Here is a 22,702-nt window from a genome sequence, read left to right on the forward strand (position 1 = left end):
GTACGATGGCCCAGACCCAGCAACAGTTGGTGGATACTGTGCAGGGGGCTGTCGCTGCAGGGGCTCCTAGTGCTGGGGATAGAGATGTGTCATTGGCATCCCCCCGAATCTCCGGTCAAATTGCCAGACCCTTTCTCAGGGGATAAAAGGGAGTTCAGGTCGTTCAGAGAAGGTTGCAAGCTTTTTTTTTGTCTGAGGCCCCGCTCCTCCGGGGATGAGTTCCAGAGGGTGGGGGTCGTCATTTCCCTACTTCGGGGGGCTCCACAGGCATCGGCTTTCTCTCTCGTCCTCTGCTCCTGAACGTATGTCTGTGAATTTGTTCTTTGAGGCTCTGGGGCACATTTATGATGAGCCTGATAGAGTGCGTCTGGCAGAGGATATGGTGATGAGTGTGACACAGGGGAGGCACTCTGCTGAATGGTTCTGCTCAGAGTTTAGACGTTGGACCGCCGAAGTGTCCTGGAATTCCGCCGCCCTGAGGGGGTTGTTCCGCAGGGGCCTGTCTGACCGTCTGCAGGATGCTCTGGCATTACATCCTCCCCCTGATACCCTGGAGGATGCCATGATGCAGGCGGTCCTTATGGACCAGAGACTCCGTGCTAGAGCATTGATGCAACAAGAGTCTCCCTTGTACCTCAAATTGTGTGACACTGCACCTGTATCTGAGCCCATGGAGGTTGGGTCAGTCTCGGTTAAGGAGAAAGAGAGAAGGCACCGTAGAGACAATCTACTATGCTTTTACTGTGGAACCTCTGGACATTGGAAAAGGAATTGCCCCTCCTGCCCTTCTTCAGAGAAACGACTGAGTCTGGGCAACAATTGAGGAGGTTGTCCAGACTCCCAGGTACATTTTTTTTCACGTACAAAGATGGTGCTCCAGGTTGAATTGGAACTTGTTGGCGGTCCTGTTATGACCACCGCCTTTGTTGACTGTGGTTCCTCCATTAATCTGATTGATGCCCAAGTTGTGACTCTTAATAAGATAGGGACAATCAGGTTAAAAGAACCTGTTAAAATTGTGGCTGTGGATTCATCCCCTCTTACCCGGGATGGAATTTGCTTTATGTCTGAAGTTTTTTCTATGAAAATGGGTTCCACTTATGTGGAAAAGTTAAGTTGTTTCATTATGAATAATCTGCCTGCAGGACTGGTATTGGGGATGCCCTGGTTGCAACACCACAATCCTCTCATTGATTGGGTGAAGGGGGAGATCATCCGATGGGGATGTAGTGATAATGGTCTGTGTTGTAACCCGGTTCATTTTGTTAATCCAATAAGATCTGTATCTGTGTCGTCTGTCGGTCTGGAGGGTATACCAGAGTACCTGAGAGACTTTGAAGACGTGTTTTCCGAAAGCGAGGCTGAGGCGCTCCCACCACATAGACCATTTGATTGTGCTATCGATTTAGTACCTGGAGCCAAATTACCCAAGGCTCGTTTGTTTAATTTGTCCGGGCCTGAGCGCCAAGCTATGAAAGAGTACATCAAAGAGAGCCTTCGCAAGGGGCATATTCGGCCCTCGGTCTCACCCGTGGCAGCGGGGTTTTTCTTTGTAAAGAAAAAAGATGGTGGGTTGCGACTGTGCCTCGACTTTCGGGAACTGAACAAAATTACTGTTAAGAACACGTACCCTCTCCCGTTGATTCCTGATCTATGCAACCAACTCACGAGGGCCAAATGGTTTTCTAAGCTCGATCTACGAGGGGCTTATAACCTTATAAGGATCTGGGAGGGGGACGAATGGAAAACAGCGTTCTTGACAACTGAGGGGCTGTTTGAAAACCTGGGTATACCCTTCGGCCTCACTAACGCTCATGCTGTTTTTCAGAACTTCATTAATGTTGTTTTTTCTGACTTGATTGGGCGTTATGTAGTCGTCTACTTGGATGACATCTTGATATACTCTGAGGACAGTCAGTCACACTTGCATCATCTGCAAACGGTGCTTATGAGACTCCGGGAGAACCATTTGTATGCTAAGCTGGAGAAGTGCTCATTTTTTATGCAAGAACTGTCTTTTCTGGGTGTAATTGTATCCGGGGAGGGATTCCGCATGGATCCAGGGAAGGTTCAGGCCATTACCGATTGGGTGCAGCCTCATGACCTGAAGGGGTTGCAGCGATTTCTGGGCTTCGCTAATTATTATAGGAAGTTCATGAAAGGGTTCTCGCAGGTGGTGAAACCCTTGACGGACCTCACTCTTAAAGGGGCAGATGTAAAAAATTGGTCCGTGGCCGCAATAAATTCCTTCCTTACATTAAAGAAGTGTTTTACCACAGCCCCTGTGTTGGTACAACCCGATTCGTCCAGACCTTTTTCTCTAAGTTCTCTTCGGCTGAGAGAAACTATGATGTCGGTAACAGGGAATTGTTAGCGGTTAAATTGGCCTTCGAAGAATGGAGGCATTTTTTGGAGGGGGCCGCTCATCCCATTACGGTCATCACTGATCATAAAAACCTAGCCTATATCGAGTCTGCTAAGAGATTGACCCCCAGACAGGCTCAGTGGGCACTTTTTTTTTCTCGATTTCATTTTACCATCACGTTTCGACCAGGATCTAAAAATGTAAAGGCGGATGCCTTATCCCAAAGTTTTGATTCTGTGTCCCCTCCAGAACCTCCTTCCTCCATTCTTCAACCGGGAGTGGTTGTAGCCGAAATCTCCTCAGAGTTACAGAGAAAGATTCTGGAAGCACAAGCTCCCAGGAATAAACCCCCAGGTAAATTGTTTGTACCTGAACAATTCCGTCTCACACTCATTCAAGAATTTCATGATTCTGTGTTAAGTGCACACCCTGGTATTGCAGCTACCCGGGGGGCAGTAACTAGGGGGTTTTGGTGTCCCTCTATGGGTACTGATATAAAAAGGTTTGTAAATACTTGTGGGGTGTGCGCGCGCTCTAAAAGCTCTCAGGTCTGGCCGGCCGGGAATTGGTGCCTTTGCCAATTCCGGATAAACCATGGACACACCTGTCCATGGACTTTATCACTAATCTTCCATCTTCCAAGGGCAACTCAGTGGTATGGGTAGTGGTTGATAGCCATTACCTGCGTTACCATCTGCTGAAACCTTGGCCCACTTGTTTATAGAGCACATTGTTCGATTGCATGGAGTTCCCTCGTGAATGTGGTGTCGGACAGGAGTGTGCAATTTGTGGCCAGGTTTTGGAGAGCGTTTTGTATGAAGTTGGGGGTCACATTGTCATTCTCCTCTGCCTATCACCAGGAATCCAATGGACAGACTGAACGCACCAACCAGTCACTGGAGCAGATTCTGAGATGCCTGGCCTCCTCCAGTCAGGAAGACTGGTGTGAGGTATTGCCCATGGCAGAATTTGCATTCAACTGTCGGATTAATCAGTCTACCGGAAAGTCTCCCTTTCAGGTCAATTATGGGTTTGTTCCACAGTTTGGGGAATTTTCCCGTATGGATTTGGATTGCCCTGGTGCCGAGGGGATGGTACAACAGTTAAAAACCATCTGGAGGGAGGTGCAGGGGAACATCTCCAAAGCCCAGAAGAAGTACAAACATTTTGCGGACAGGAGGAGGGGGTTGGGTCCTGCGTTAACAGTGGGGGAAAAAGTCTGGTTGTCCACCCATAACATCAAACTTAAAATACCCTCTATGAAGTTGGGCCCAAAATTTATTGGCCCATACAAGATTGTAGAGGTGATCAACCCGGTGGCATACAGATTACAGTTGCCCACCTCCTTGAAAATATCTAACGTCTTCCACAGGTCCCTATTAAAACCTGTGGGGACAGTTAGAGAAGATCCCTCATCTGTGGCTCCACCAGTGTTGGTAGAGGGTCAACTGGAGTATGAGGTAGGGTGCATCATTGATTCACGGTGGGTGCGCCGGAGACTTCAGTACCTTATTCATTGGAAGGGATATTCCGTTGAGGATCGGTCATGGGTTCCGGCCAGTTCGGTGCACGCTGATCGACTGGTGCGGGCTTTTCATGCCAGATAGCCTGAGAAACCTGGGGGTCCAGTGGTCCCCATTAAGAGGGGGGTACTGTCATGGTTAGGACATGGTTAATGTCCTGTTCTCACAGGATTAACTTTTGCCGGCCTCTCTTTGGATCTGGGAGAGGTATTTATATTCACTCCAGACTAGGATTCCCTGTCAGCTATACTGTTATTCTGGCTGTGTGTCTGACCCCCCTGGTGTGCGTGGATACTGCATTGCTTGTTTGACTCCCGTGTATGACCCGGTCTGTCCCCTCACTCAGTTCTTTGTCTCACGCTTTGGTATTGTCTTCTCCGGTTCTGACCTCCTGGCTTGGCTATTGTTACTCCGTTTCAGTTTGTCCCTATTCTACTGTCCATTGCCCGTTCTGGTTTTCTGATCTATTGCTACGTCCTGACTATTCGCTCTGTCTAACCCTTTGGTACTGTCCTGCTATCTCGTGCTTTGACCCGGCTTGATCTGGATCTGGTTTACGTTCCTGTCTATGCCCCTTGGTAACTTGTCCCGTAGTTACCTTTCTAGGAGTTTCCCTGCAGCTCCTAGCTCTGTGGAGCTTAGGCCACGCCCCCAGCAGTCACGTGCTTCAGGTCCTGATAGTCTGAAGCATGCATCATCACCGCTGCTGCCCCACTCCACAGGTATCTTTGAGCACTGTTTTTGTACTCAGGACATGCGCACTGGCTCAGTAAGCAAGTGCAGTGTGGTGTTCCTGACACTGATAGGGGTATCTACTCAAGATGAAGACATAGAAGAAGATGTCATTCAAAACTTCACTGTGACGTATTCTGTGTCGAGCGTCAGCTTACGCTGAGTCGTTTTTGCTTTTAGAGTGGACCCTCTGGGTCGTGGCACCCACCCACCTAGGGCGAGCAGACCTAGTGAGAACCCACCCCCTGTACAGGGAGTGTCAGGGGCAAGACCAAGGGGGTGAGCCACCACGGCAGCTGGACCAGACGGCCGGCTCAGGGAGACACTATTGAGTGTTAGGCAACAGGACAAACAGGATACGAAACAAAGCGAAGTCACAGGATTTCTTCAGCAAACGTGGTTACACACTTTAATCAAATACAAGGCAAAAACAGAGAATCAGATGCAGGGCACCAACCGTGAAACACGGCAAGGTGCGTGCAAGGGCACGCCAAATGTTTCAGACATAACTCGTGCAGAAAACATACCGGAGTCCAGGGCAGGGTATGAGTTAGGGGTCACACCAGAGTTCCTAGGAGGGATGCGTGCTAGGACACGCTAGAGTCCAAGACAAGGTGCGTGCTCGGAGACACGCCAGAGTCCAAGGCAGAGTGCGTGCAAGAAGACACGCCAGGGTCCAAAACACGTGCAAAGGCATCGGACTCCGAAAGACTGGCAAGGACTGACAGTATCCAGGCATCAGGATGTAGTCATCTGGTTCCGGATCTCTGGCAGCGGTAGGCAGGCTTCGGGAAAACAGCAGACAAACCAGGATACGAGGCAGGGTGCGTGCTAGGAGATACGCCAGGGTCAGGTTCAAGGACGGAGGCCTGCGCGTGCAGAGGGCACGCCAGGGACAGGTACAAGAATGGGGGCCTGCGTGTAGAGGGACACGCCAGGGACAGATACAAGGACGGAGGCCTGTGCGTGTAGAGGGACACGCCAGGGACAGGTACAAGGACGGAGGCCTGCGCGTGTAGAGGGACACACCAGGGACAGGTACAAGGACGGAGGCCTGCGCATGTAGAGGGTCACGCAAGGGACAGGTTCAGAGCAGAGTCCTGCGCGTGCAAAGGAACACGCCAGGGTCAGGTTCAAGGACGGAGGCCTGCGCATGCCGAGGGGCATGCCAGGCACAGAGTTTAAAAGCAGAGTCCTGCACGTGCAGAGAGGCACGCCAGGGTCAGGGTTCGAGACAAGGTACAGACTAGGACCTGTGCGTGCTAGAGGGCACGACAGGGTACATGTCAAAACCTGTGCGTACTTTTAGAGAAGCACGGGGAGGTATGCCAAGGTCAGGCGAGGACCTGCGTGTGCTATAGAGAGCACGTAGAGCATAGTGCAGAAACAGCGTGAAGTGCAAGGAAGCACAGAGAGCACGGGGCACTGGCTAGCTGATCGGTCTGCAGCACTAACAGGCGGGCAAGACTCCAGCGAACCCGGCTGAGGCATAGCAGGCGACACAGCTGTCACTGACCGACGAGCACGGCTGAGGCACAAGCAGGTAGGCACGGCTAGGGCAGGCACGGTTGAGGCACAAGCAGGAGGCTAGGAAGGCCAGGCACATGCAAAGGGCACACGAAGCAACAAAGCAAAGCAAGACAAGAAACAAGGCAGAGCTAGGCAGGTACGGAACATGGAGCGGAAACTTAAGCAGAAACACAGAGTCAGATCAGAGCGAGAACAGAGCTAGCAGCGGAGCGTAGGCCGAAGCCCAGAGCCGGACCAAGGCAGAGCCTTGGGACTAACGTGGAAATGTGCAAGAGAGCACGATAGGGCAGAGTCTAGCAGCGGAGCGTAGGCCGAAGCCCAGAGCCGGGCCAAGGCAGAGCCTTGGGACTAGACATAAAAATGTGCAAGAGAGTAAAAAAGGTAAGAGGAGGAATGGTGCGTGTGCCAGGAGGCACTACAGAGCACCATAGGAAGAGAGCGAGGCAGAACAGGCAAGAACAGAGAACAGAGGAGGGAACACAAGACTGAGCAAAGCGAAGGCAAGACATGGCAGAAACGGGCAAGGCAGAGAACACCAAAAGGACAACAAGTCCAAGCAGGACAAGGACGAACATAGCACAACGGACCAACATAAGACAAGGCACGGGACAAGAGACAGAGTACAAGCATAGAGCGTGTGCCGAGACACATGACAGAGCAAAATGCATTGGCACAGAATACAGGAGCGACCCAGCAAGTCAAGCAGCCATGCCGGGACGCAACACGATACTCAGGCCCTGACCATAGGGAGGGGCGGTCTGTTATAGCACCATAGCACAAGTACTTCCGGGTCAGGACCAGGGAGGGACTTTGGGTTCAGATCCTCCAGGATCATAGAGAGCATCGCTAGAACAGCCTGGGTAGAACCATAGAGGAGATTACATGATCAGGGGTTTCCAGGAATACAGCGGATTGCAGAATCAGAGCAGGGCTGGAACATAGGAAAGGTCACATGATCAGGGGTTTCCAGGAATATAGCGGATTGCAGAATCAGAGCAGAACTGAAACATAGGAAGGGTCACATGATCAGGGGTTTCCAGGAATACAGCGGATTGCAGAGTCAGACAGAGACGGATGGTTACCCAGCAACAGCGTGCAGCCATGAGGTAAGGCACGCGTGCAAACTGCTCCAGGCATCTTGCGGCATGACAGACATGGCGGACATGACAGACATGGCGGACATGACATTCACATACAATAGTAATTTTTGCTATATCTTGTGCATGCATTGCTTTGTGTTGTTGTATACATTGTAAACTTCCATTAATATCCTTATGTCAATCGTCTACTAAAACTGTCCCCTTAGGGTATAGTACCTTGCATAAATAATGTATGGCTCATAATAGCCAATGGTGGATTGTAGTGTGAATATAAAAATGGATATTTTGAGTCCATATTAAAATATACAGAATGCATTCAGACCATTACATAGCAGCATTACGGGTCATACATTTACAGACAGACAATGCTCATAGTGACACAATCTTGAGAACTGTTTACTTATTTTCTTAAGCCCTTTCACCTCACAAACAGTTCTATGTTTGTGGTTTGTTATTGTAAAACATGAAGGTTAATTTAACCTCTGTCTGTGGTGGAGTTATTGTACGTTATTATATTCAGGGTTTATTGCCCATCGTCTGATGATTCCATGGTATCACTGTTTCATCTTCTCTTAAGAGCTGGCCACTGGAGGGGCAGGGTGAAACCAGAGTTACACATAGTGCAAATCACTATATAAGGCCAGAGAAACATGACTAAGACAGAAGCAGAAACTTGGGTACTTGTACACGTGTACAGTGTTGTGATACCTACATAAGTGGGGACATCAGCGCAGTGTTGTGAATTCCCAGTGGTTCGGTCTTGGTGTTGCCTCTCTGATATTCCAGACGAATGATGATTAAAAGCCCGTTTGGTGATGATGTGAGTATATATACTTAATCATTATATGCATTTAATCTTTATATGTACTTAACCTTTGCACGTTAAACTAAACAAAAATGTACGCAATCATAAAATTCCTTTAATTTTTTACTTTGAAATAAAATTGCGTTATATTGCAAGTAGTAGCCTTCTTTAAAGCTGTATCCAAACCCTAGTGTTAAAAACTTGGCAATACAGTCATCTTTAACTTTAGCCCTTTTAGAGATGATTTCATCTTCTTTTGCTTAACTGTTCACATTAACAGTAACTTTGACCAGGAGTGTCCAAACTTTTACATGCCACTGTAACTGCCTAATTTAAGGGCATAAAAATTTAAAGTTTGAAAATTGCTAAATTTTCCGTAAAATTTTCAATATTTTCATAAATAAACGCAAATCATATCAACCAAAATTTACCACTAACACGAAGTACAACAGGTCACGAAAAAACAGTCTCAGAATCACTGGGAACTGTTGAAGCGTTGCAGAGATATTGCCACATAAAGTGGTCAGATTTGTAAAATGAGGCTCGGTCATTAATACACAAAGTGGCTGGGTCCTTACAGGGTTAAAGAGGATCTGTCATCAGATTTCACAACACAAAAATCATACATATTAAATAGATCTGAGGACTTTACTAAGACCTGACTTTTAAAATCCATGTAGGCATGACTGTACAATCCTTTGTACTAAAATGCTCATTTTAAATGAGGAATAAACTGTAATTTTGGCAAGGATTTGAAAAAGAAAGGTCAGGTCTAGGAGACATATTTAAAAATAATCATCTTTACTTGAATGGTGCCAAGATATTCTAAAGCACTTTGCATTTCAGAGGGGACAGGTACAGACGATATAACACATTACAGAGTAACACATAACTCAACAATGCCAAGAGGAATGAGGGGGTGCTTACTTATGCAAAAGCTTACAATCTAGAAGGAAACAAGAGAGACACAAAAAAATTAAAAAGTGCTCGTAGTATGTGGTCCAGCCATGGTTATAATAATTAGGGGTATTCATGAAGACAGGGATGAATTGGTCACCAGCCAATGTCTTACCATGTTCAGATACAATGTGCATCTATTAAATAATGTATGGAGTCTAAAATCTGGTTCAGGTCCTATTTAAAGGGGCTTTCCTACTGTTAAGAAAGGACATCAATGTCAGATCATTGGTGGTCCCTATCCTAGTACCCCACATTAATCTGCTGACTGGATAGACCATTAACATCAAAGTACTGTGATACCTCTTTAAAATGTAGAGAACTTCATAGATCTAGACATTACAACTTGTCATTGTTGGGGGTCCTCGTGGTGTAATAAACAAAGGGGTCCTTTTGGCTTCTAGCTGGGAATTAGACTTTAAATTGAGAATACAAAAGCCATATTTAATAGTCAAATTAATAACCATCTCTTAAGAAGCACTTCCATCAAAGTTGTTATCCTCTTAATATATTGCAGTTAGCTTATTATATAGGGCTGTGTACTTCCAATTGCTCATTTTGTTTTCTACCCAGTATATTCTTCTCTTTTCTCTGCTCTATATAGAAACAGGAAGTCTCTTGTCCTGCAAATTTAATTCCCCTCTTCAACTCCTGACCCAGCTGCTCCCTCTTCCCTCTGTCAGGGACTTCTGCAGTGACTAGTGAGTCATGCAGGGAAAACTGACTGTTTGTACATAGAGCTTAGAATGATTCAGCTAGTCAGTTTGTAATCATGTGATGTCATAGACCTAATGAAAAACAGAAGGATTAACTGGGTAGAAAGGCAAAATGAGCAATTGTAAGTACACAGTGCTATATAATATGATGATAGCATGAGGAAAAATACATCCTACAGCTGCTGTAACTTAAAAGGAATCTGTCGTCATATTGTGGTTATATAATCTGAGAGCAATATAATGTAAGGCAAGAAGGCCTTATACCAGAGATATACCACTTACTCGGCTGCCTGATGTAGTTTTCATGCAATCCCTGTTCTGCCTGATGTATAACCTAATACTTCTGCTCTGTGTATAGCCCTGCACACAATCCTGACTGGCAGGGTCCTGTGAACATTGTGAGCAAGCTGCTAATCAGTGGTGGGGCAGGGTTACGCTGATGAGCCTGACTGCTCTGCATGTGAGATGTAGTCCTGCAGAGATGATCTCCTGCTGATAAAATACTGTTTGTATTGAAACTAAAACACACAGCCTAATCAGTGACACATCCCTGTATTTAGGCTCTGGTGTGCTACATTATGTCGTTATCAGAATAAATAGCAAAAACCTGCTGAAAGATTCCCTTTTTTCGGCTAGCCATTAAGGCCAGGTATTTTTTTCAAATGTTCAAATACTCTTGTGCAAGAGCATTTTCTCGTGTTGGGTGTGTATATCCGTACAACTTTATCACTGTGTTACTGGACGTACTGGATATTCAAGAGTATTTTTTTTTCCATTTTAGAAGGAAATGCACCGTTACAGTCTCATTTACATATTGTGAAAATACTACAGTGCGTGCTTTTCTACACATTACATGTATGAATATAGGCTCCTGAAATGAAATCCTTTCATACAATGGTCCTATGCAGCAAGGAGACCGGAGCACACATTAGAATTTGGGCACACTACCTGCATAGAATTCGTGCATCAAATCGCAGCTTGTGGGACAGCATCTTTTCTGTTAGTGTTGAGCTTGTTTTAATCCTATAAAAAAAGGGAAGAAAAACTTACATTTCCAACATGTTGCAAAAGACATAGGTTAACTGTACACTGCTGGATTCTGGAGGTACATACAGTAGAAACATATGATGGCTGATGGCAAAGCGTTCATTCAGCCACTAATTATCTCTCCAGTCTCCCCGACTCTGGAGTGGTGTCACTAATGTAAGTTCTTTGCTGCCAGTCTTATACTAACCAGCTGCCGTCCTCATCTGTTCCCCCCGCCGCTCCGCTTCTGCAGGCTGTGACCTGACGCATCGCTCCAGCGTTTGCTGGGAGAGTCGGAAGTCACTACTCAGTGTACACTATGAGAGCCACAATGAGATCAGGGCGAGGTTCTCAGAGACTTACACTGAGAGTTTGTGACCCTCACCTCCTTCTTCTGGTCAGCCAGACATTGTGGTCGCAAGATGGCCACGTAGGACCGGAGCGGTGCTGGGAACAGCTGAAAATAAAAGCCGGTGAATATAATACTAGGGTCAAGGAGCTCTGAAAAGTGGAAACACTCCTGATCCGAAATAAAAAAAGAAAACGCTGGAGTTTGGCTTTCGAATTCAAACTTCCTGATCCATGTGTCCCCCCGAAACATCTGTCGGAGAGAGAGTTGGAGCCTCCCCATAGCCATTAAACGGTTGGACAATCTTACCAATATCGCTGGGTTAGGTCTACTTGAGTAATATATTTCATTTATATTAGTTAGCAAATTACAGCACTGATAAGTTAATCACATAAGTAAGCAGTCAATTTTCACCTCTACCAGTTCATACACATGGACCTACAGGCATTTAGGGCATGGTGACTGCACTTTACTCTCTTGTACACTCAATTTTAAGGGGACTTTATAAAAAATTTTAAAGAAAGAAAGATAGACAGACAGACAGATACATGCATACAGGGCCGCTTCCAGGTTTTCGTAGGCCCCGGGCGAAAGAGTCTCAGTGGGCCGCTTTAACACATGTCACAATTCATGATGCACAGATACAGCTTAGAAATATACAGTGCCTTGCGAAAGTATTCAGCCCCCTGGAACTTTTCAACCTTTTCCCACGTATCATGCTTCAGAATCAACAAGTGGGACACAATTGTGAAGTTGAACGAAATTTATTGGTTGTTTAAAATTTTTGTGGAAATGCAAAAACTGAAAAGTGGGGCGTGCAATATTATTCGGCCCCTTTACATTCAGTGCAGCAAACTCACTCCAGAAGTTCATTGTGGATCTCTGAATGATCCAATGTTGTCCTAAATGACTAATGATGATAAATATAATCCACCTGTGTGTAATCAAGTCTCCGTATAAATGCACCTGCTCTGTGATAGTCTCAGGATTCTGTTTGAAGCACAGAGAGCATCATGAAGAGCAAGGAACATAACAGGCAGGTCCGTGATACTGTTGTGGAGAAGTTTAAAGCCGGATTTGGATACAAAATGATTTCCAAAACTTTAAACATCCCAAGGAGCAGTGTACAAGTGATCATATTGAAATGTAAGGAGTATCATACCACTGCAAATCTACCAAGACCCGGCCGTCCCTCTAAACTTTCATCTCAAACAAGGAGAAGACGGATCAGAGATGCAGCCAAGAGGCCCATGATCACTCTGGATGAACTGCAGAGATCTACAGCTAAGGTGGGACAGTCAGTCCATAGGACAACAATCAGTCGTACATTGCACAAATCCGGCCTTTATGGAAGAATGGCAAGAAGAAAGCCATTTCTCAAAGATATCCATTAAAAGTGTTGCTTAAAGTTTGCAACAAGCCACCTGGGAGACACACCAAAAATGTGGAAGAAAGTGCTCTGGTCAGATGATAACAAAATCGAACTTTTTGGTAACAATGCCAAACAATATGTTTGGCGTTAAGGCAACACAGCTCATCACCCTGAACACACCATCCCCACTGTCAAACATGGTGGTGGCAGCATCATGGTTTGGGCCTGCTTTTCTTCAGCAGGGACAGGGAAGATGGTTAAAATTGATGGGAATATGGATGGAGCCAAATACAGGACCATTCTTGAACAAAACCTGTTGGAGTCTGCAAAAGACCTGAGACTGGGACGGAGATTTGTCTTCCAACAAGACAATGATCCCAAACATAACACTAAATCCACAATGGAATGGTTCACAAACAAACATATCCAGGTGTTAGAATGGCCAAGTCAAAGTCCAGACCTGAAGCCAATCAAGAATCTGTGGAAAGAGCTGAAAACTGCTGTTCACAAACGATCTCCATCAAACCTCACTGAGCTCGAGCTGTTTGCCAAGGAAGAATGGGCAAGAATTTCATTCTCCCGATGTACAAAACTGATAGAGACATACCCCAAGCGACTTGCAGCTGTAATTGCAGCAAAAGGTGGCGTAATAAAGTATTAAGTTAAAGGGGCCGAATAATATTGCACGCCCCAATTTTCAGTTTTTGAATTTCCACAAATATTTAAAATAACCAATAAATTTCATTCAACTTCACAATTGTGTCCCACATTTGGTATCTTTATGTTTGAAGCATGACATGTGGGAAAAGGTTGAAAAGTTTCAGGGGGCCGAATACTTTTGCAAGGCACTGTAGGTATAGATAGGTAAAGATTTCACTTCTTACATTACATGAGTAATATCTATTGTAAATTCTACAACAGATCAGAAACCGGACAGTATAGTCCTCCATACACTATTATGGGCACCACATAGCGCTCCACACAGAATAAGGCCCATATAGTGCTCTATACAGTATTATGGGCACCACATAGTGCTCCATACAGAATAATGAACTCCATATATTGGTCCATACAGAATGAGCCCCATATATTGCTCCATACGGAATAATGAGCCCCATATATTGCTCCATACAGTATTATGGGCTCCACATAGTGCTCCATACAGCATAATGAGCCACATATATTGCTCCATACAGTATTTTGGGCACCATATATTGCTCCATACAGAATAATGGACCCGATGTAATGCTCAATACAGTATAATGGGCCCCATATATTGCTCCATACAGAATGAGCCACATATATTGCTCCATGCAGTATGTAATAGGCCCCATAAATTGCTCCATACAGTATAATGAGCCCCATATATTGTTCTATACTGTATAATGAGCCCCATATCATGCTCAATAAAGAATAATGAGCCCCATATATTACTCCATACATAGTAGATCCCATATAATGTTCCATACAGTATATGACAGGCCCCATATATTGCTCCATACAGAATGGACCCCATATAATGCTCCACACAGAATAGTCCCCATATATTTGCTCCATATATAATGGGCCCCATATGATGCTCCATATATAATTCGTCCCATATGATGCTCCATGAGCCTCAAATAATGCTTCATATATAATGGGCCCCATATGTGATGTTCCAGTGTATGATGGGCCCATATAATGCTCAATATATAATGGGTCCCATATATGATGCTCCAGTGTATGATGGGCCCATATAATGCTCTATATATAATGGACCCCATATGTGACGCTCCAGTGTATGATGGGCCCATATATGATGCTCCAGTGTATAATGGGCCCCATATGTGATGCTCCAGTGTATGATGGGTCCCATATGTGATGCTCCAGTGTATGATGGGCCCATATATGATGCTCCAGTGTATAAAGGGCCCCATATATAGTGCTCCAGTGTATGATGGGCCCATATAATGCTCCATATATAATGGGCCCCATATGTGACGCTCCAGTATATGATGGGCCCAATATATGATGCTCCATGTATGATGGACCCATATATAATGCTCCAAACATTAAAAAAAATGAAATACTCACCTCTCGCAGCTGTCCGCTGCTCTACACCGGACTCCTGAACGTCGACATCTTCTGGCTCTCTGCACTGTGACTGTTCAAGTAAAAAGCACACAGATGTGATGTCATCGTGCCCTCTGACCTGAACGTCACAATCAGGAGACGCAAAAGACGCTGCAGCAGTGGAACGTGAAGAGGAAAGTATCGCAAGTGCTGGGGCCGTGAGCAAGCGGGCCCCTATAGCGCGCAGTTTTCCCCGATGATGAATGGGCCCCCCCGCCTGCTCAGGGCCCCGGTACTGGTAAGTATCGCAAGTGACGGGGCCGTAAGCAATCGGGCCCCTATAGCATGCACTTGTCCCCGACGAAGAGTGGGCAACCTGCCTGCTCAGGGCACCTGTACTTGCCCGGGTGCTGACGCCGACCCTGGGTAGATAGATAGATAGATAAAAACAAGAAAAAAAATAAGAGCAGCACAAAAATTGCAATAAGGGTGCAAGGCCCCCAGGCATATACCAAACCTTATACAGGAATTCAAAAATGGAGGCAGCACACCATTCTCACTCATGGATTTAAGGTGCTTAAATTTGATGGGATATTAAACTTAAGCACCTTAAATCTATGAATGAGAACAGTGTGCTGCCTCCATTTTTTAATTCCTAGATAGATAGATAAATAGATAGATAAACAGATATGAGATATAGATACACATAGTGGAGAAAATAAGTGTTTGATATACTGCTGATTTTGCATGTTTTTCTACCTACAAAGAATGGAGAAGTCTGTATTTTTTATTGTAGGTACACTTCAACTGTGAGAGAAAGAATCGAAAGATAAAAAAAAAAAACAGAAAATCACGTTGTATGAGTTTTAAATAATTAAATAGCATTTTATTTCGTGAAATAAGTATTTGATCACGTATCAACCAGCAAGAATTCTGGCTCTCACAGACCTGTTAGTTTATCGTTAAGAAGCCCTCCTACTCTGCACTCATTCATTACCTGTATTAATCTATGTGATCGGGGCAGTGCAGGAGAGGAAGCATACCAGGATTGAAAGGAGGCTGCAGGACCTTCAGCATGAGTAGTTCCAGGGCCTTTCAGGTCATGTGACTGATCGCATGTGTGAGAAACATGTGGGAATAGTGGATGAGGGCAGCTATATCTCGCCCAGATTCCTTTCCTATGTGGCCTAGTCTGGTCAGTATCGCACCTGCTTACTAATGGATAATGGGAGGTGGATATAAAAGGATGCCAGGTGGTTGTGTGAGTGTCTCAGCCTGGGAACACAGAGAGCCTGTCTGTGTGAGAGACACACACGTGAGTGGAAGCAGTGCCCACTGCAACTGTGGTTTGGCTGGACGGGAGAAGCCCGCCAGTTGGTAGTTAGGTGGTACTTTGTTTAGTTAGTGCTGGACAGGCAAGGATTTGTTTTATGTTTTATTTCTTTTATGCACTGCTTTCACCGTTAATAAACCTGACCCAGTGTCAGTTATACACGAATCCCAGCTCTGTGCCTGAGTTTCATGCTGAACGCACGTGACCTTTGACCCCAGCAAAGGCGATCCCGGAGTGTTTTATCACATTGTGGTGGAGAACGCGGGCATCACGTTGCAAGCATGAGCATGGAGGACGTGGTGAAAGCGCTGGTACAGTCCACCGCCGTCCAGCAAGAAGCTAATCGGGTGATGATGGCCCAGCTGAAGGAGTTGGTGGACATGACAGCTACCGATCGTTCGCTTCTCCAGCAGGTGGCGCAGCGCCTGGCAAGCCTACATGAGGTTAACCTGGAAGCCGAGTCGAGAGTGATTCACGTGAGTCGGTACTGGCAGAAGATGACGACCGAAGATGACGTCGAGGCATACCTGACCACGTTTGAACGGACGGCGGTGGGAGAAAAATGGCCGAAGGCACGATGGGCCGGCCTGATTGCCCCGTTTCTTTCCGGTGAGGCCCAAAAGGCGTATTATGACTTGGAACCTGAAGCTGCGCAGGACTTTGACAAATTGAAAGCTGAGATCTTGGCCCGGCTGGGAGTGACGACCGCTGTCCGTGCACAGAGAGTGCATCAATGGACTTATCAGCCGGATAAACCACCGCGGTCACAGATGTTCGACCTGATCCACGTGACGAAGAAGTGGCTACAACCCGAGGTGTTGACAGCGCCAGAGATAATCCAGAGAGTCGTCATGGACAAGTACCTGAGAGCTCTACCTCCAGCCCTGAGGAAGTGGGTAAGCCATGGAAATCCTACGACGGCAGATCAACTGGTGGATCTGGTTGAACGTTACTCCGTGGCGGAAGGACTCCGAGACGACGCTACCCCACCTCATTCTTCATCATCTCCACGTGGAACCGGTAAGACTGTTCCAGGGAGTAGGGGAGATGGAAAAATCCCTAAGACAGTGGGGGAGGAAAACGGGACTGCCCGCACTGCGAGGCCGAGAGTAACGAACTATGGTCTAAGCAAGGGGCCCGTTAGGTGTTTCCGCTGCCAAGAGATGGGACATATTGCTGCGAACTGTCCGGTCACTACTGAACCCATGCAGTGCGACGTCACAGACTCTAAAAACCGCATTTCTATGGTTGCACGGGTAGTGAGTGTGAATGCCGGTCAAAAGGATGCGGAAAAACACTTGTGTGATTTAACTGTTGATGGCAAAAATGTGGTGGCATTGTTAGACTCGGGAAGTGTGGTGACTCTGGTGAAGGCCAGTCTGGTGTCAGCCCCGACTGGACCATCAGACAAATTTTCTGTAACGTGTGTGCATGGAGACACCTGTTCGTACCTCACCACGGTCATATGCATTACTACTTCCTATGGGTCTGTGCAACATAAAGTGGGACTCGTCCCGGCGTTATTGCATGATGTTATCCTGGGCCGGGATTTTCCCCACTTCTGGCAATTGTGGGAGAATCAGTTGATGCCCTTGGGTAATCGTGTACATGATTCTTCTCCCAGGGCGCGTGGGGGTCCCGAACCCCTGGAAGAGGTCTCCCCGGAAGACTCGGGGGAAGAGTCTGCGGGAAATGACCTGCAGTTCCCGTTTTCAGTCATGGCGGGTGATACGGAGGAGACCGGGGAAGAGGAGGAGGCCGACAGCCGTCCACCTCCCCGTTTGCCGGATTTGGAAGTTCAGAAAGATGACTTCCAAAGTGAGCAAATAAAGGATCCTACCCTTTCTCAGGCTAGGACAAATGTAAAAGTGATAAACGGGGTACCCGTTGAACCTGGCTCTAGGCTGGCATATCCTTACATGGTTCTGGAGAATGATTTACTCTATCAGATAGAGAAAAAGGGGGAAGATATGGTGCAACTATTAGTCGTGCCAAAACCCTACCGGCGGCAGGTGCTGGACCTGGCCCACGGACATGTGATGGGAGGTCACCTGGGAGTCCAGAAAACCACCGAAAGGATATTACACTGTTTTGTTTGGCCAGGCATGCATCACGATATTCGTGTATATTGTGAGTCTTGTCCTGACTGCCAAGCCTCTGCACCTAAGCCCCGGTTCTGTAGCCCTTTGGTACCCCTACCTATTATTGAAGTCCCGTTTGAGAGGATTGGGATGGATTTAGTTGGGCCCCTTCCACGGTCTGCACGTGGACACCAACATATCCTGGTCATCTTGGATTATGCCACTCGTTACCCAGAGGCCATCCCTTTGCGTAACACGGCCACCAAGACGATTGCCAAGGAACTGGTGCATGTGTTTAGTCGGGTCGGTATACCGAAACAGATACTCACCGACCAGGGGACCCCCTTTATGTCCAGGGTAATGAAGGTGCTCTGTCGGTTGTTACAAATCGAACCGTTACGCACATCCGTGTATCACCCTCAAACAGACGGGTTGGTCGAACGGTTCAATAAAACTCTGAAGCAGATGCTGAGAAAGGTGATAGACAAGGATGGGAAGAACTGGGACTATTTACTTCCGTATTTGCTTTTTGCCATCAGGGAAGTACCCCAGTCTTCCACGGGATTCTCGCCTTTCGAGTTATTGTACGCCCGACGTCCTCGCGGACTATTAGACGTTGCAAAAGAAACCTGGGAGGGTCAGGTCACTCCGTTTAAAACAGTGATAGATCACGTCACACAAATGCAGGAGCGTATTGCGGCTGTTATGCCTATCGTCAAAGAACACATGATACAGGCCCAAGGAGCCCAAAAAAGAATCTATGATAGGGGCGCCAAGATCCGTACGTTTGCACCCGGAGATAGGGTGTTGATCCTGGTTCCCACGGTGGACAGTAAGTTCCTGGCAAAGTGGCAGGGCCCCTTTGAGATTAAGGAAAGAGTTGGTGAAGTAAACTACAAAGTATACCAGGCAGGTAAACGGAAACCTGAACAGATTTATCATGTAAATCTGATAAAGCCCTGGAAGGATCGGTCTGCCTTGTCAGCGGAGCTGGCCCGTCCTGTCTGCTCGCATACCGTACCGGAGGTACGGGTTGCAGAGACTCTCTCGGAGAGGCAAAAGACTGAGGTCAGGCAGTTTCTACTTCACAACCAAAAGTTTTTCTCAGAAAAACCCGGGCAGACTACGCTAATAAAACATGACATCGTAACGGAACCTGGTGTCACAGTTCACGTAAAGCCCTACCGAATCCCGTGAAGCCGTTTCCCGAGAAGTGAAGGCAATGTTAGAGTTAGGTGTCATTGAGGAATCGCACAGTGCTTGGTCCAGCCCGATTGTGCTAATTCCTAAACCGGACGGCACCATCCGGTTCTGCAATGACTTCAGGAAACTGAATGCGGTCTCAAAATTTGATGCCTACCCCATGCCCCGGGTCGACGAGTTAATAGATCGGTTAGGAAAAGCCCGGTATATTACGACCCTAGACCTAACAAAGGGGTATTGGCAGATCCCTCTGGTGGAGGCTGCCAGAGAAAAGACAGCATTTGCTACCCCAGAAGGTCTATTTCAGTATGTGTATATGCCGTTTGGACTGCACGGAGCACCGGCGACATTCCAGAGACTGATGGATCGAGTCCTGAGGCCACATAGGCAGTACACTTCGGCCTATTTGGACGACATTGTCATTTACAGCTTGGACTGGGAGACTCATCTCCAGAAAGTACAAGCTGTGATTGACGACCTGTGGGAGGCAGGTCTAACCGCGAACCCCAAGAAATGTCACGTCGGGCTAGAAGAAGCCCGGTATTTGGGGTATGTAATTGGGAGGGGTGTTGTTAAACCCCAGGTTGATAAGATTCAGGCGGTTCAGGACTGGCCACAACCTGTCAACAAGAAGCAGGTGCAAGCCTTCCTGGGGATCGCCGGCTATTATCGCCGGTTCATACCCAATTTTGCAGCCATCGCTACCCCCCTGACGGATCTTACAAAAGGGGAAGACTCCGTCATGATTAAATGGAGTTTAGCGGCTGAAGAAGCCTTCCATGGCCTAAAACGGGCACTTTGCTCTCAGCCCGTACTGGTGACTGCGGACTTCCGCAGCCAGTTTGTGGTACAAACGGATGCCTCTGATACCGGTATCAGGGCCGTACTCTCACAAGTGAGGGACGGAATGGAACACCCAGTCCTCTATCTCAGCAGGAAGCTGAATAAACACGAGCAAAGGTATGCAGTCGTGGAAAAAGAGTGCCTAGCCATTACGTGGGCTCTAGAGGCCCTCAAATATTACCTGGTGGGCCGAAAGTTCAGGCTGATCACTGACCATGCCCCTCTCAAGTGGATGCACTTGAACAAGGAACGGAATAGCCGGGTGACCCGGTGGTTCCTTGCCCTGCAGGCCTACACTTTTACGGTGGAGCACCGCCCAGGGGTACAGATGGGGAATGCAGATGCCCTGTCCGGAGTGCACTGTTTGGCGGGTGTCATTGCTCGACCGGAGTGGTCTGAGCAGAGGGGGGGGATATGTGAGAATCATGTGGGAATAGTGGATGAGGGCAGGTATATCTCGCCCAGATTCCTTTCCTATGTGGCCTAGTCTGGTCAGTATCGCACCTGCTTACTAATGGATAATGGGAGGTGGATATAAAAGGATGCCAGGTGGTTGTGTGAGTGTCTCAGCCTGGGAACACAGAGAGCCTGTCTGTGTGAGAGACACACACGTGAGTGGAAGCAGTGCCCACTGCAACTGTGGTTTGGCTGGACGGGAGAAGCCCGCCAGTTGGTAGTTAGGTTGTACTTTGTTTAGTTAGTGCCGGACAGGCAAGGATTTGTTTTATGTTTTATTTCTTTTATGCACTGCTTTCACCGTTAATAAACCTGACCCAGTGTCAGTTATACCCGAATCCCAGCTCTGCGCCTGAGTTTCATGCTGAACGCACGTGACCTTTGACCCCAGCAAAGGCGATCCCGGAGTGTTTTATCACACATGATTAACTCAAGTACCTTTCAAGTCAAGTGGCAGGGCCTCCAAATGCTCAGATCCTGCAGCCCCCATAAAGGTCCAGCTCAGGAACTACAGGATGTGGTAATGTACAGTGTGTGAGTATGTATGTATGTATGTCTATCTGTGCATGTACTGTGCATGCAGCAGAGCTGTGTATGTCTATATGTGTATGTCTAAATTGGCATGTAACAGAGCTGTGTATGTCTATGGGAAACAAGCAGAGCTCTGTATGTCTATATAGGCATGTAACAGATGTGTATGCCTTTATAATTAATAATAATAATAATAATAATAATGTTCCAAAATGGTGTATGTCTATATGGATATGTAGCAGAGCAGTGTATGTCTATATGGGCATGTAGCAGAGCTGTGTATGTCTACATGGCCTGTAGTAGAGCTGTGTATGTCTACATGGCCATGTACCAGAGATACGTGCCGTATGTCTACATGGGCATGTAGCAGAGCTGTGTATTTCTGTGTGCATGTAGCAGAGCTGTGTATGTGTATATGTGCATGCAGCAGAATTGTGTATGTATGTGCATGCAGCAGAGCTACGTATGTATATGTGCGTATGTAGCAGACCTGTGTGTCTCTATATGCATAGGTAGCAGAGCTGCGTGTGTTTCTATATATGCACATGTAGCAGAGTTCTTTTTGTGTTTATATGTGCATGTAGCAGTGACCTCTCCACTTTACACGGGCAAGAAGTTTTAATTAATAGGAAAAAAAATCACTAGAGTTACATATATCAGATGTTACAAATTTGGCATGTCCTGAAGAAGCAGTGCGAAACGCGCGTTGGGGCAGAGGGTTGCCCAGGATCCCCACGTGCACACCACCTGGTAAAGTATGCCCTGTAATCGTCATTTTATGTGTACCTGAATCCTATTAAGTGCAACTTATATATTTCTTACAGCAGCGACAAGGAATTGGTATAATCGGATAAATGTAACTCTCTGGTGACTAAAGCATGACACATATCAGACCTATATATTTTCATTACAGCCAATGGCAGTACTAGTGTAGTGCTTATGTGATTGTCACTTCACTTTCTTAATTACATAGTTTGCTGCCTCACTTGGCAACATCTTCTTGATATTTTCACATCAAGTCATTCCAGTGCTGTGTTTACATATTTGCACTTTATATTCTTGGATTTTATTTCTGGATTTTGTTCATGTATTTCGTTATATTAGGCTTTGCTATTTGTAATAGCTTGTGCAATGTGGCACTCCATGTCGTTATCGACCCTCTTTTAAAGACCTAGGACGTTCCCCATGAAATTATTTTTTATATTGTTATATCAAGAAAAATGACTTTTTATTAAGAAGTACTTTTGGCTACCCTTGTATTCATTCTGGTTGGTAACCAATTTCGTGATCAATGAAGGTGAAGTTGTGAGACAAGTAACTAACACAGAATAGGAGAATATGAGTTTTGTCTTATAAACACATTTTCTACTTCTCTCTGAGCTCTGCTATATTGTAACAATATTACAGCCCGGTCTGCTTGTGAGCTGGAAACTGAAGTGGAGAGGAACCTGCAGATGTGTCAGTTAAAGGGAACCTGTCACCCCCCCAGGGCGTTTTTGACTAAAAGAGCCACCTTCAGCAGAACAGGGGCATGATGGACGGCTATGGGAGGCGGGGCCCAGACGGCAGAACAAGGGCATGATGGACGGCTATGGGAGGCGGGGCCCAGACGGCAGAAAAGGGGCATGATGGACGGCTATTGGAGGCGGGGCCCAGATGGCAGAACAGGGGCATGATGGACGGCTATGGGAGGCGGGGCCCAGACGCTGCAGAGACATGATTGAT

At 46.7% G+C, this 22,702-nt stretch overlaps 1 protein-coding gene across 6 annotated transcripts in view; it reads right to left on the bottom strand.

Annotated features, from left to right (window-relative positions):
* The window catches only part of CAPS2 (calcyphosine 2), a 160,614-nt gene that overhangs the window by 66,645 nt on the left and 71,267 nt on the right, over nt 1-22,702 (bottom strand). For all 6 annotated transcript variants that reach the window (XM_073559988.1, XM_073559993.1, XM_073559992.1 and 3 more), the window contains one exon: nt 10,677-10,751. In XM_073559988.1, the coding sequence (XP_073416089.1) occupies nt 10,677-10,751 (75 nt within the window). The remainder of the gene's footprint in view (nt 1-10,676; nt 10,752-22,702) is intronic.

Source organism: Dendrobates tinctorius, unplaced genomic scaffold (genome assembly GCF_039654945.1).
Source record: "Dendrobates tinctorius isolate UK_male_01 unplaced genomic scaffold, ASM3965494v1 ptg000290l, whole genome shotgun sequence".
In the NCBI taxonomy this organism is placed as follows: domain Eukaryota; kingdom Metazoa; phylum Chordata; class Amphibia; order Anura; family Dendrobatidae; genus Dendrobates; species Dendrobates tinctorius.